Genomic DNA, 16297 nt, shown 5'->3' on the forward strand with positions numbered 1-16297 from the left:
TTATTGCATGTATATTCATCATTCATGCATGTTGATATACCACAAAAGGCTTTCTATAAAAATTTCTATAAATCTATCTGGGTTCAAATGATTGGTTATATGAAAAAGGATTCTTGGTTTACTCTTGTAAAATGTCTTACAAAGGAAAGGCAAAGCTTTTTTTAAGGGACGGTTTTACATTGACCCTGTTCATTTGACAGGGTCTCTCTCTTTCAATGAAATCCAGCTCTGCTTTTGTAGGTGGGTGTCAGTGGACGTCCTTGGCCATCAGCTTTGCATGAACTCTCAACTCTAATTTCTTTCTTGCTCTAAATGTGTGCCAATATCATTAAAACTGCTACAATTCCATTAACACTAATACAGTTGCTTATTTCTTAGAAATGTACTTCACCTACTGTCAATGAATATTTTCTTGTTTAATTTCAAACGTGCTGTGTCTCAGATGCAGGAAGGCTGTGATGGCAGGGTCTTGTAAGAGGGATTGTACAGTGTTACTGGTCCAGTTTTATTTAAATATTGCTGTGTGACCACCTATGTGCCACCTTCTTCTTATAATGGGGCCTGGCATTTGCTCAGATCATCCAGGCTCTTTCTTATCATATTGCTGATTGTTTATGCAATTAGTATTTATTTTTCCATCCATCATTAATAAGGGTGGTAATGGCTACATTTGTAGTGAAACGAAAATTCATTCACTTGTGCACAGCGACTTATCCTTAGTTTATTCATACCATAGTATGAGAGGTGCTCAATATCAGATCTCAGTAAGTAGTAATACTTTCAACACTATTCAAATGATTGGTCTGAACTTAAAGGAGTTTAGCTCAGTGAGAAGAATGTGTTACATTGAATTGAAAATGCTAACTCATTGTCGATGAAACTGTGCTTGTCCCCCTCGAGCGCCTCCCTGATTGTTGTCTGTGCACACTCAAGATAATGTCTGTTACCTGGTCAAGCTACTCTAAAACAAGATTCAAAAATATGTATCCAATGTTGTATGAACCAACATCTGTGGAAAATATCTAACAAATTACGTCAATGTGGCTCATTTCAAGTTGCCTCCAGTATTCAGGTAAAATATTCCCCAGTGTTAGACAATGACATGCTGCATTCACTGGAGAGCAAAGGAAATGTGGATACACAGTATGATTGGAAAGTAGTGTGTGCGTGATCAGGTGGTGGCACGTGTAAAACAGACTTTATGGCTGTCATAAACTCTTGGTAGAGGAATGGAGGGGGGGAAATCAAGCATCAAATGGCCACAGACTTTGAGAGTTTGAGAGTTACAATAAAATAAATGGAAAGGGAGATTAGAAGAGATGGAAGGAGGGGGGTGAATGGGAAGGAGTGAAAACAGGAGAGAAAGAAAGAGGTAAAACAAGGAGCTCAGTAGTGTGTCCTGTAACTTCCAGCAATCAAAATACATTTCATCGAAAAACATGGCAGAGAAAGAAGAGCTCAGCCACAGTATAGAATACATTTACTCAGCTGACAGACACCCTCCTACTGTGAAACAAGCCCTGTAGTTGCAATAATAAAAAACACTCCTGCTACCTGCCACTATTGACAGATAACATGGTTAAACTCCAAGAATCATGCTGCATGGGCACAAGGTAGCTCTGCCAAACAAAGTTGACACCTAAAGCCCAACGTTAATGGCAGCGGATTGATATCAGGCCAGAGAGACCCTCTGCAGCCTCTTTGTCCACACTACTCACTGTTCCTTTTTGGGGAAGAATCTGTGAATCTAATCTCAGTCCATTACAAGGACAATCATATTTTACCCTGTTAATCGTTTATTAAATCCCTTGTGTTGAAATCACCATGTCTAAACATGTGGATTCCTAACCACCAGTTGTTGTCCTGTATTGATAATACCTTTGTCATGCTTTGCAAAATATTGTTTTCATGTATCCACATTTTCATGTATCTGTCTTAACATTTTGAAAATTGCAGCGGCAGACATTATCTTCAGTATGTGCACATAATTATAAAGGTTCTCTTGTTGAATCAGTGTATCATTTTTTCTTTTTTCTTTCTATTCAATAGGGAATCCAAACTCGGAAAATTAAATAAAACAAGCAGTTAGAGTATGTTGTTATTCATTTATAAATCCAACAAAAAAAAACTGTGCTAATGGGATATCTAATGTGTCTGATTTGTGTGACCGGGAAGTTACTGACTTATTTGTGTTTTGCGCTAACTTTGCAGCAAATACACTTGGGCGATCACTGTAATAAATATGAGCTTGAACATTAATATACGTTTTCTACCATTGAATTGAAATGGTTTTTCTTCATGGTTAAATAAAAATAAAATAAAAATGACTTTGATATTGAAAACATCTTAAAAAGGATTCTCAGGCAAGTTCTGAGGCGTTCTCATTCCTGTCCAGTACAGTGGCTACTTTCAGACTGCAGGCAAATATTAAAGACAGACTTAAGACACACTGGCCACACTGTTATTTGCATATGATCAGATCGGGCAAGAACAAGGCCAGTGAATTACACTGTGGGCTGGAAATTGAGCCTCGTTTTTGTATTTTCCAACTTATGTTGTTTAAACTCATATTCATTACATTAAAGGTGCCGTAGGTAGGATTGTGAGGATCCAGGACTTAGCCAAAAAATGTGAACATCAACAACTTCTCAGTAGTACCCCCTCCTTCTGCTAAAGCCCAAAACAGTCTCCTAAGCCCCTCCCCCCACAAGGGAGAATGAATGAGTGCATGAGCAGTGATTGACACGCAGTTAGACACCCCCCGCCCCCTGATTGGTGCATCTGAACAGGGGGCAATGGATTTTTGCAAATCACACTACAGGCTGTAGGTGGTGCCAGAGGAGCCGGCTTTTTCTTTTTTTTAAATTACCTGCTTCATGTAGTTCTACTTGAACATAGGGTCAGTTTCAGCAAATATGACAGAAAGTTAGTTTTATAAGGCTTACCTACTGCACCTTTAAATCAGGTACTGCCATCGCCCAAGTGTATTTGCTGCAAAGTTAGGCTAAGTGCAACACACAAAGGAGTCAACAACTTCCTGGTCCCACAAATCAGACACAGTAAATATCAACGTTAAATAGTTTGACTTCAGCATAAAATGTACGAAGAACAAAGTAGGGTACATTTTTTTACCCTTCTTATTTCTTGTTTTTGTTGGAGTCATAATTAAATACAAAATTACTAATTGTTTTTGAATTTTTCGATTTTGGTTTCACAATTGAAAATTAGAATTATAGAATGATGCACCGATTTTGTTGGCTTTACATTTTGTGTTGTTGTATAGTGTGTTTGTGATGTCACACAAGTTACGCTAATGACTCTACGTGTAATGGAGAGGATTCTCTGGCCTACTAATGATTGTGCTGTTTGTGTCTTTTTGCACATTAACCTTCTCCGCTGATCGCTGCATGCAGATAACTGGGAGCAAAGTTGCGGTAAGTAGCCCATTATTTATTTGGCTTCTGATTGTTGTTCCTGCTGTGTATCTGTCTTCAAACACACACACACACACACACACACACACACACACACACACACACACACACACACACACACACACACACACCCCTTTTACAAAGATGTCAAGGAGCATGTTCCAAACTGTGCAAGTGAGGTCATTTTTATGGTTTGGATTTTTATTTTCAGTCCTGATATTGCTAATGGACTGTAATTTGAAAGGCTATAAATTGCCAACACAATTCCTGCTTGTAAATGGTAGCACTTTCAAATGAGGGATTTTGAAATTATACAGCCTGAATATGAAGTGGGAGGCCTTTTGTTGGTTTTTGCCGTTTCTCTTTTGAAATAGATTGCAGTGTAACACCTATTAGCATTTGAATATTGTGATACCAACAAAGAGCTTTTACACAAATACTAATAATTTGCAATCTGATTTGTTTATCTGAGCATTTTGCATCTAAATGGTTTAACTGTGTTCATTCTGCCTATGAGACACAACTCATACTGAGAATATATATCCTTTACTGTAATAAGGCCTTGAGCACACACTTATGTGCAAGTTCACACACAAAATACACACTTAACCTAGTGAACTGCGGAAAAGATATTAATTACATGTTTTCTGCTTTGATCAGAAAGTATTCATAGCTATATGTTTGAATTTGCTGTCAACAACTCTGTCTCTGTTTGAAAGAATTCCTAGTGTACAAAAGGCCCGCATAATCTTAACAAATTTGTATAACCTATTGGTTATACTTTTTTATTTTTCGTCACAGTAATATGCCATTTGCCGTTTTTCTCTCTGAAGTTCCCATAAAGTGGCACCATGTTGCCTTTCCTAAAGAATGGGATCTTACTTTTTAAGGTCTTTTAAAAAAAGAACCACACTGTTATTGGTCTAGCAAGCATTGAATTGTCACTTTAAATGGGATTTCATCGCCTTTTGAGAGCTTCGTAAGGATTAAGAGGACTGTAAAGCTTAACAGGAGCACAGGCAAGGCAAAGCAGCACATTGACCTGGCCTCTGCTCTACCCATGGTCTCAGACAAACCTCGCTCTTTGAGGCATTTTAAAGAGACCTTTTGTATCTATTGCGTTCTCTACTTTTTCAAACTGTTCTTTTGTGCTTGGTTATTTCTGTGGGAAGAGTGGGTTTTCGGCTTGGCCTGTATGGACGTGGCTGAAGTCGATCAGGAGTAATGGCCACATTGTGTTTCGTAAAATGGAATATAACAGAATTACCCCCAGCTTGTATCAGGACTGTTCATCCGAGATGTGGAGGAGGCCCACTCAGAAGTTCTGCAAACCATGTCAAAAGATGCCAGAGACTCTAGTTATCAAGCAGTTTCCTACTGAAGCATTTGACCTGACCTTTGTAAACCATGTCAATCATGCAGCAGTAGCCTACAGATATGGCTAACATACTGAAAGCAGCTGTCATTCTTAAACCTTGAAAGTGTAAAAAAAAAAAAAAAAAAAAAAAAAAGTGTTTAGCCTGGTTAGCCGATTTTGTGCTACAGTTAGCTCCCTGCTTTGCTGGGAGATTCCCATTTCCACGCTGTCAGCGTGCGTCGGTGGGATGGAGTGCTCTCAGATGTGCTGGAAGGAGAGTGTTGGTTAGTATTGTCTATAGGGAACACACAACTGTGACTCCTCTGTCTCAGGCATGAAATCTCTCTGGCACCTTCCCCCCTCCCAGTAAAGAATGAGGTTGGAATAGAGGACTGTGTGAATTGGCTCTAATCCAGTCTGACCAGCGTGTAAGTGCAACACTGTTAAGTCTCATATGCTCTCTCCACCTCCTTAAGCAAGATTGAGGGAAAAATGCTGGTCAGCTCTGACATGTCAGGGGGGTGATGGTTAAAACATGTATATCTCTGTGTATAGCTGTCAGTATGTGGATTTGACCTAAAAGCCAAACACACCGCGGACCTGAGAGAACAGTTCAAATGATGCTGTACTGGCTCTAGCTGATCTAGTTTTAAACAAGTGTTTTAGTTTTCTGCAGAATTATAAAGTGCCAGTCTTTTAAGTGTCTAAGGACATGATATTAACCTTAACTAATTTTCATGGGTGTATGGTTGTGTGAATGATGAGGTCTACAGAGTACAGATGTGAAAATGTGGCGGTAATCATCATTTACGAAATAACATCTAAAATCTAGCATTTGTTTGTCATTGAATATTGCTTAGAATAACTGCAAGGCTACATTAATTGAATCGAAGCAAAAGTGCTCTGTGTTTTCAAATTAAACATTTCAAATTAAAAGATGTTTTGTGTTATTTACAAGCAACACATTGGACAAGACTTGAGTCTTGAAGTGTTTTTCTCACGTTTGAGTTGAAATGAAGAATTTGATTTACCTGTGAAGGATGTGAGGTATTTGGATCTAGTAGTTCTGCAGCGATTTTTTTTTTTTTTTTTACTCATCAATGTATCAATTCTTTTTAATAAATCCATTGCTTAGACAAAAAAGACAAATTCCCATCTAAAGCATTCAAAATTCATATGCAAAGTCTGCACATTGGGTTTGACTGCTGGTCAGAAAATAAGCAAAGGTATTTAATTTACAATGATATGAAACAGAGAGAAGCAAGAAAAACACTTTTTTTTTATAAATTCCCATTGAAATGAATGACCTTGATGTGTTTTTGTTGTTACCTGTGCTCTTCTTCTCCTCTGTTTGTAACTGCTGATGATTTACAGAATAAAGGATAACCAGTAAACAAGAAGTTATACATAAGGCAAAGTATCCAGATGGGAAATGAGAGAGACAGAAAGAGAGAGTTGCATGGATATGAGGACACGCAGACATCTGGCTCCTCTTTAACTCCAATCAAGTGCTCGTTCACTATGCCAGGAGTGCTTACGAAGGGCCTTTAAAAAAAAAATGAAAAAGAAATACGGTGTGCCTGAAAGGAAATCAAGACACCCTCCTTCATTCCCCTTTTAAAACCACATGCCTCAAAAGACTGTTTTGTTTCAAGCAAGCTATTAAACTGGGTGCTGAGGGTTGAGCAGATTTGATGTGGCACATGTCCTTGGTGCTTTAAAAGAGCGGCAATGAAAATTTAATCAATAACGTGTGCCTCCCATGCCCTCAGTCAGTGTTCACCATAGATTCTATCTTAAATTAAGATCAAGGAAACATGCTCTTGAGGGGACTGTTTGAATAAGATGTTTCTTTGATTGGCTGAAAGCATATTTTAGAGTTCATCTGATGATATAAAAAGTTGTCTGAGATTGAGATGAGGAATGATTTATTTATTTGATTTATTTGAAAAGCGTATCTGCAAATCTGTCCTCAGGTGTTTTTAATGGATATTGTATATTTGCTGCTTCATCTACTCAATGCTTTTGCGGCTGGAGGCAGCTCCGGGGCGGACCAGAGACCTTCGGTTGCCATGATTTTGGACAGATGCGTGCGGCTGCGCCTGGGTTCTGATATGGTCTGTTGTTCCCCGACGGAGCAGCAAACTTTCTGTTATTGCCGTCCGCGCCGTTAGCGACTACAGAAACCTAAAGTCAGCCAGCACAAACCCCCGCGCTGGCTGACTTTAGGTTTCTGTAGTCGTCACTGGCTGGGGGCTAAATGTGGCTGTGCCCCCTGGGCTGATGATGAGGCAGACAGACTTAGCATTACTACACATACAGTTGATTTTACGTGGTCAAAACAATCTAATCTAAAAATTAACTGAGCGCGTTGAACGTTGTTGTAACCTGCACTCCGTGTCATTGTTTAAAATCACAGATTTCTCTGGGTTTGAACATTGCTGGTAGCATTTGGGGGTAATGTTAGTTAGCCAGTGGTTCAAAGTATACTGTTTAAGTGTTCTTGTTATCATACCGGTTGTAAAATGGTGTGGCAATCAGTATTAGTATTAGTATTGGTTTTAAAATTGTAAAGAAACGTAAGCCAACTGACAAATCTCCACAAAGGTCATTTGATCTGTAGCAAAACTGCGTATTGTAGCCTATTGGTTAAAGAGGGCAAAATTATTTACTAGCTTGTGTCACTGGGAATGGTCTCAAAACGTATTATGTATAATATGTTAGAATGATTTAGATTGCTCCCATGGCAATTTGTGTTATTTTGTTTAATATGCAGAGGAACATTCAACATCTTCAAAGGATTGGCAGACATAAACAGTCTTACAATACCACCCACAGTTGTAGCAATATTTGCAATGGCAATTCATTTACTTTAATCTATGTAATTTTTTGAATATTGCCCCATTTCCCCCCATTTTAGGAAAGACCGATTTATGCTTCCTCTGCTGTTGTCATGCGAAGTGTGTGGACAGCCAGTTGTCTTAGTTGGAAATCACAACCAAGCCAGAGATACTGCTGTGTTGGATGGGAAGTTTACCCTTGGGTCATCTGTGTGACATTTGTAATTAAGTTACTTTGAAGTTAAATTTGTTTCATAAAGTGTTTTTTTGAACCTCTTGTACGTTGTCACGTCATATTGTGAGGGCCATCAGTCATTCCACAGTTGCCTAGAGCTGAGCCAGTATGACATCGTTTTATTTAGGATTATTACACCTCTCTCTAAATATTCTGTGAAGTCATATTGGATTTGGGAAACCAGCAGAGTTTGAATATCAGTGCTTCACAATTGCAATAAGCGGCATTTGTCTGGAGCATCTGTTTCTGTGTTACCTACTCTTGATGATCTTTTATACATAAAATGTAAGGTGTGACAAAGTTTACTCTGATGAAGGATAGATATACTAGCACACTTAATTCATTTGTTAATAGTCTCATGGCCTGGCTTGCATTTTTCATATAATGTTCAATTTTAAGGTCGACATACAATTAATCGATTAATGTTTCTGCTGAATGGCTTATCTTCAGGCTTCCCGGTTGGATTGACCTTTGCGGACTGTGGAAGAAGCAAAGGTTTAGCTCCCACTGGGGATAAGAAAAAGAGGTTACTTTTCTATCAGCATTTGTCTTCTTTCTCTTTTCAGTTTTTCCTTCTTCGCTACCTTTTATCCTTCCCTAAATTTCCCCTCTCACATCTCTCTATACAACATATGTCTTTTCAAAGGCAGAAACAATAATTCCTTTTCAATCAGAAGGGGAGAGTTGGATCTTGTTATTTTGAAGGGAACATGAAAAGCTGAAGTGGTCACAGTATGCTGATATTGGATTGAACAGTGGCTATGGCAGTGCTTCATAGCGTCTCTGTATTTGTGTTGGTGTGTACACATGCTTGTTTGTCTGTGTGTGTGTGTGTGTGTGTGTGTGTGGTAAGTAGTACTGTTTTCTCCATGCAGTTCCAATAGACATATTGTATATTACTGCTTGGATTTAGATGGACAGGAGAAATAGAGTATGATAGGCTACTTTAGAGAGAAAAAAATCTTAGTTCTGTTGATTGCATATCTGTGAATTTGATGTACTGTATGCACATCCCCACACCAGTGATGGAGCTTGTGAATACTAGCATGCTCTCAGTTGTACATCTCTCCCCCACAGCTCTGTCACACACTCAACGGCACTGTCGGCATGCTCAGCTCGGCAGGAGGCTCCTGCAGGGCCGCATTAGGCTCCATAAACTTTATAGCATATTTTTACAGCCAGCCTCTCTGTATGCATCCACCATCACATCCCATCGCATCTGCTTTAACTGTTCACACAGCTGTGAAATTCTGTGTATCCCCATGTTTTATGGTTGCCTGCTCCTCCCGTCACTCCCGATTTCTTTATTTGCTCCTTTTAGCTTTTTGATATCCTTCTCTACATCTGTGTATATTTAGTAAGTTATTTGCTTTGGTTGATGGAGTTGTCTGCTTTTTCTAGATGTTATCATGGAGAATACTTGCAGTGGGTGATTTGATAATGCACTTCTGTTCATAACCTTGCCAGGCTCTCTCCTCTTGTGCATTTCTAATCATTCCAGATGCAGACTTCACACTGACTGTACTGTGGACTTGCATTCTAATGTGGCCAGTGTCCACAACAGCATATACATAGACCCCACTGATTTGGAATATCTCCGTTTCACAACTGACACAATGCAAGGTTTGAGGACAAGAAGGACAAAGAGAGGCAGCTGTTGACAGGGACCTATGGTCAACATGAGTGGAAACCAAAGTTGTACTGTAGCTGTTGGGTTATGAGAGAGTCACATTGATGGCCTGTTTATAATCCTCCCTGGTCTTGCAGTGAGACCACCGAGCCCTGTGGGAGCGCCTTACTGCTCAGCCAACTAGCCCACTCAGCACAACACTGACTAACAAGGTATAGTTTCTGCCTTTAAGCTACAGTGTTTTCATAGTGCCGTCATACTTTGACGCACAAGAGTAAAGCCACATAATCGCCTCATCAACAGCCAGGTTCCCCCATGAATCCCCAGACAGCTCTCTGTTGTAATGATGGTGACATGATCAAGGCCAGATCACTTGCTGTGTTATTGTCTGGCTTGCAGTTTCTTTTTTAAGGGTGCTGAGGAGAGATGGGCCACAGTTTTAAAATGTCAGCCTTCAAGCCATATCACTTTTCAGCTGTTTACTTGTAGCACACAGCCGATTGATTGGTCCCTCCTCCCTAGTGAATGAATGAATGAAAGAATGACTCAATGCATGAGTATAAATTAACTATTCATGTGCTAGATATAAGGGCTCAGACTGATATGACTTAGGTTAGGCTTGGTTGGTAAAGCATTCTTGCTGCATCAGAGAATGAGGGTCAATCCTGACTGAGTTGGCACTACCTCTTCGTCATGCATGCTGGCTAGGATGGTCTTAAACTGCCAAACTGGTCACAGCTTTGTGCAAATTAGATGGTCTCTATTTGCTTTCCCTTGTGCTTTGCCAAACGTTGTAGCTGTGTATTAAGGGCAAAGAATAGTATCGAGCAAGTAGGTCTTTAGGGATGTTTCACAACAGCGCTGATGGCATGGATCTTAGTTTTGCTTGGCTTGCTGAGAGTGTATCATTGTCAATGCCATAGACACATTAGCTGGTCATACATGGTCATGGCCTGCCTCTACTCAGACAGATGAAGGAACAGCTGCAGTTGTCTAGCCAGTTGTGTAGTACTGAAGGCTAGCACTTGGTGGCAGTGGGTGCCCATTGAATTGACCAGTTAGTACAGTGCATTAGGGTAGAAAAGCCACATTGTTGCTATGGAATTGACCTAATGGGTTTCTCTCAGCCCACGTAACACACCGTTATGTGTGCCACTAATGCCATTTGTTAGACGTCTGATCTTTAAAGGGAGAATAAGTGTGATATGGCTCAACAGCATTCAAATTGGTCTGTCTTCACTGATCAATACTTTCAACCTCCTTCTGTATACAGAGAGGGGAAAAAAAGAACAGATTCATCATTATTATCTTTCCTGTGAACAGATTCAGAAGTAAGACTGCCTCGGACATGGTGGAAGACAGCCAACCTCTATGGGGTCCACTCCATCTTTTTTCCTTTTAACGCTTCACTTGCTCGATCAGGGCCTGTAAGGAAGCGAGTCTTACCTTACCTGTTATCGACAAGACCTGTTGTCTTGACCGCCCTTTTATGCGGTCATACCTGAATAATTTATTAGACTTGCCCCACACTGATGAACGGATGCAGTCCCACACCAACAACACATAAGTAATGCTTACAGAACCACACCATTGATATCACCGTCTTTTCCCTCTGGTTCTCTCCGTATATCCCTCTTATGTTTTATGCCAGCAGACTGACACCACATCACTCTCTCACTCACTTTTTGTGAATTTGGTTGCAGTTGCTTTCCCTTTAGTAGTATGAACATCAAATCTCTATCTCTTTTCTGACCCCACCTCTGCATGTGAGCCATATTTGTTTATTGACACCCTGAGCTCTTGACATGACACATATTCTCTTGGTTACATGTGTTCTGCTGAAACATGGTCTTGCTTGGGTATGGCTTTCATTCATGGCCCAGGTTGTTTTCAGCATTCACATCGTGACAGTGAGTGGTACATCTTTGCTTCCCCACGCATGCTGTGCTCACTATTTCAACTTCTTCCACTTTGTCATTCAGCTCAGGTGCCCTTACTAACATATCACATCAATTTTTAATGCACAGCCATATGGTGGTCTTGTTTTTCTTCAGGTACTGTGCCAAAAAAATGCAAGTAAAATAAGGCAAAAAATAAAAAAAAGTTCATCCCTGCTGTTATTTTCACATATGTAGTAAAGGCTTTTGGCTCTATCAATTGGTGGTCAAAACGTTTCAGGCACTTCTTTAGAATTGGGCCAATTACTAGATATTGACCTGAGGTTGATTTGATGGCAGATGTATAGTGTTTCAAATGGTGATGTTCTTGATGTTGGCTATAGACCCAGCGTGAGAGGCGACATCCAATCATGTTGAGATGGCTGACCTTTCTCTTTATGTCCTGAGTGGTCTCAATAGATGATCTTTTTAATGCTGATTGGGTGAATGTCTGCTTTGCACCTGAGATGCTGGCGTTGAATCAAACATAGTCTGCCACTGGATGTGATAAGAACACAAGACCTTACAATACAGACCCCTGATGTGTATAATTACACAGTCATTTAATAAGACAAGCAGCAAATTCAGTGTCATGTGTGAGGTGTTTTTCTTCTTTCCTGTCAAGATTTCCCATGTTAGCTTTCAGTTGACTGTCTCTGCTGCCGACGGGTGTTGTTTGCTAGACTGTTTGTGTGTCACCCCGCATGTCTCTGTGTGAGGAGGAGGAATTTGCTTTCACAAAAGAATGAAATTGAGAGGGAAAAAAGTTCCTTCCAAGCCCTGCAAGTAGAACAAAAGAACAGAAAAAAAAGATTCTTGATGTTATTATGCCGGCAACATCTTCTGAGCTTCTGATATAAATGAACTAAGGGTTCTAAAATTGTCATTTGAATTATGCCTTTCATCTCCCCATGGTTTTTAGTGAAGCAGTTCAGCCCAAGTCTCTAGTGAATGTTTTTTCTTCCCCTGTTTGCATTTCTGAACAAGCGCCATAACTGTAATGAATTCTATTATTTTAAAACCAATTACTGTTAGTTGGGAGCTTTTCGCCACCCTTGTCGTGCTCTCTGAGGAATAGTGCTGTTGCAGTGTCGACTGCACTCAAACCTGTATTTTTTCCTATTTCCCAAACCACCCATGTTAATGTAGTTTTCTGGTGTTATACCATACCTCCTCCATTCACAGCATGAATGTTCATATGAACCAGAATTTTACTGAATCAGAACAATGAACGTTTTTTTTTTTTTTTTAAATATGTATTTAGCTGGATAAGATTGCGTGTAATCGGCTGCCTACTGTAGAAGCCAATGCGGTCTTTTGAATGAGAAGGAATTCTAAGTAAAGCACCAGCAATACAAGGCACATAGTGTTTCATTGGCTATGATTTTTGAGGGCAAATTGCAGAGGTAAAAATAATGATTTATATACATGTTGTCTTTTGTCTGTTTTTTGTCCCTTTCTTAATTTCTTAATACAGTTAAATTAAACTTTGCAATCTTTTTTTGCTTCACAAAAGGGAATATCTCACACTGAATGTTTTTAATGTTTTATCTTATAAATCAATATTTCATCAAAAGCAGTGAATGGTGACCGAAAAAAAACTCAAAGGACTACAATATGTAATGGCAATAGTTGATATCACATTAGTTTTGTAGAATATGACATCTCAGAATCAGATTTTCTGCTTGACTTTTAATTCTCTGTAGGTTTATTTAAATGTCATCCTAAAAACAAAACAAGAAAAGCAAACAAATGTATATGGGGGTAGACATGGGATACAGGGCCTACGCTGATTGGAATTTCTTAAAGGTTTTTCATTCGTTCCCTTTTTCCTTATTATATGTTATTAATGCTTCAAGGTCTGACAATGATGTGTTGTTTAAAATTACATTAGACCATGCAATGGTCTTTGTTCATAGTAATTATATTTATACATGATCACCAAAGACAGACACTATTACAAAGTTTCTCTTTGACGCTGCTTTTGCATTATTTTATTTTCTAAGCTTAGCACTAATTGGATCCTGCTTCCATTTTTAGCCAGTGTTTGGAGGTGGACCTTTTTCTTCGTTTTTTTCAAAATACTGTTCTCTAGTAGAGACACCTAGTCACTTGAATCATCAGTGTGCAACTTCAAATTGTGGTGAACTCTGCACAATTATTTTTATACTCTATTGCATTAACTTAACCTTAAGCATATAGTATGTCCCCCCAACACACACACACACACACACACACACACACACACACTCTGAAAGAAAGAAGGAACGGAAAAAGAGAGAGATTATACACGTTCATTAAAAGCCAGCCACTTATTCTGCCATAAAGATTGATCTATAGCTTATTAAATAAGCTGAAAGGTTACCTCAAAACAGATTTTCTCCATAATTGACCAATTTAGTGCCGCTCAATAAGCATTCATGTCAAGCTGAGATGTTTTGGTATTTCGGTCTCTCTCCCTCCCCCCTTCTCTCTCATGAGTTACCACAGATGATACAGTGCCATGATTAGTTATCAGAGTTATGAAATATTCAACATGTTGTATTTTGGATGTTGGCAGGGTGGGGTCCAAAACCTGGGCACAATGGCTGCTGCATTAGTTAGCATCACTGAATGTTCTTCTAATTAGCTCACTTTGCCCAGCAGCTGTCTGCTATTAGGATCCTTTGTTCCAGATGTTATCTCATTAGAATGGCATTGATCATCCTAATGACTGTGGGAGAGATTATTGGTCCACATTAGTGTGACCCGCTTGCTGCCTCTTTCCCTGAGGTCAAACCACAGGCTTCACCCATCCATATTTTCAGTTGACGGTTTAAGTATGGTGGCCATTTCCTCTAGTCATGATTACTTGTATGTGGGATGCCAGCATAAAGAAGCCGTAATGACACAGAAAAGTGCTGCTTTCTAGTTGTGAGCAGGGTAATTTGTGGACATTAAGGCCAGTCTTAGTGACAGTGGGCTAATACATTGCGTAAACAGTTCCCTATCTGTGAATTAGCCCTAGTATCATTGCATAAATGGCCTTTCTTTATAAATGGATGGACTGGGCATATACTAAATGTTTTTGTTTGCTTCATATTAAATTTCAGTTTAAGAGATTAAAGGCTATGAGTTTGTCTACCAGTTACCTTGTCTGTGAAAGCAATGTTTTCTGAAGCAAGGCTATTTGGTATTGTGTGCTTTCATATTCAAAGCATCTCTGATAGAAATACAATTTAGTATTCAGAGTCACTGGTGATGTTGAGTAATCTCATTCATATTATTTTACACTTAAGGCTTTCATTTGGTGTGTGTGTGTGTGTGCTTTTGAGTGGTGTTTGTGTATGTGCATGCATCTGTGCATGCATGAGTGGGTTTGCTGTTTTGTCTTTTTGTGGCGGAAGAGGAGGGGGGGGGCATATGTGTGTGTACAGACAAGGCTTTGCCAGGGCATCACTGACAGCTAAGAAGCAAGCAGTTCTCTCCCCAGCCACAACAAGCACAGAAGTACACAGAAATCTTTGCGTCTTATTTCTTTGAGTCCCCTTTCTGCCGGGCTCGAAGCTGGCCATCTCAGAATTCTGTGAAGCCATCGAAGCATTTCACATTTAGAGAGAGAGCATACAGATAGGGGGAATTGATAAACAGTTGGAGAGAGAGAGAGAGAGAGAGAGAGAGAGAGAGAGAGAGAGAGAGAGAGAGAGAGAGAGAGAGAGAGAGAGAGAGAGAGAGAGAGAGAGAGAGAGAGAGAGAGAGAGAGAGAGATGGAAAGAAAGGTGGTAGGTTGAGAGGAGGAAGGGGGTAGAAACTAGAAGGGAGAGAAAAAATTGAGTATTCAGACAAAGTGATTGGAAGAGAGTTTAAAACAGGGAGAAGCTAAATGTCTTATTTAAATTTTTTTAATTTCATTAAAATCTGCAGAAAAATTCTGCTTCTGCAGATTCCGTGTGGCCCTGCTTATTACCTCGGACTACATTGTAAATCTGCTTTCTGCACCACAAGCCTCTGTGGTCAGCTAGTTTCCAACATAACTCTTAGATCTCTTTTTTCTGCTGCATGAATACCTATCGTATCAACTTGGCGCCTTTTTTGTTTTATACTTTAGACTCAAATGTGTAGTAAAACAATCATGCTTAATTGCATCCATCTCAGTGGTTTACTCTTCCGGTTTTCTGGCTCCACGGCCTAATGAAAACGGAGAGGCATCAGTTTAATTATAAATGTACTCGCCTCTTATCGAGGAGAGATTGTTTTTTTTTTTGGAGCCCTAATGAAGTTCTCATCAGTTTCTTATTAACATTGTGCTATCTGGGGCTCAAGTGGGGAAGCAGCCAATTAAATGGCTTTGTTCTACTGATGGACAAGTATTTTTGCCTCTGTTGAGGGAGAAATAATTTAGGGAAAATGCTAGGGGAAAATACATAGCTACATCTTTCTTCCATCTACTGCCAGATAATCTTCTGCTTCAGGTACAGTGGAATGTGTATCTGTCATTTTGTGTAAGATCTTTCTACATACGCCAGCTAGATGTAATTGTCTTGTAATGTTCAACTGGCTCATCAATTGCCTAGACTTTTTTTTTTCTCCTAGGACGATGATGGTTGGCAGCTGCAATAATGGCTCAATCTATAGAAAGAGCATATCAAAGCAACACTGCCAATGTTCAGAATAGACTCTGCCTAGTCAGCTGTATGTAACCTAACATTCGCAAATTCAAATTTTGTTTCTTTCCCCTGCCCATTTCAAATTATACGACTTACTCAATGGGAAGAGTGTTTCAGTACTTACATAGCACAACAAAAACCTTATTTTTGTAAAACATAAATTAAACGCAAAAGTGATCAGGAAAGCAAAAATAAATAATGAATCAATACAAACGGGA

General features: G+C 39.5%; 1 protein-coding gene across 1 annotated transcript in view; it reads left to right on the top strand.

The window, feature by feature from the left end:
- diaph2 (diaphanous-related formin 2) overlaps positions 1-16297 on the top strand; it is a 410316-nt gene that overhangs the window by 31409 nt on the left and 362610 nt on the right. Inside the window, 1 exon segment of the mRNA XM_028589075.1 lies at positions 3414-3434. Within this exon segment, the coding sequence (XP_028444876.1) occupies positions 3414-3434 (21 nt within the window).

Source organism: Perca flavescens, chromosome 10 (genome assembly GCF_004354835.1).
Source record: "Perca flavescens isolate YP-PL-M2 chromosome 10, PFLA_1.0, whole genome shotgun sequence".
Taxonomy (NCBI): Eukaryota; Metazoa; Chordata; class Actinopteri; order Perciformes; family Percidae; genus Perca; species Perca flavescens.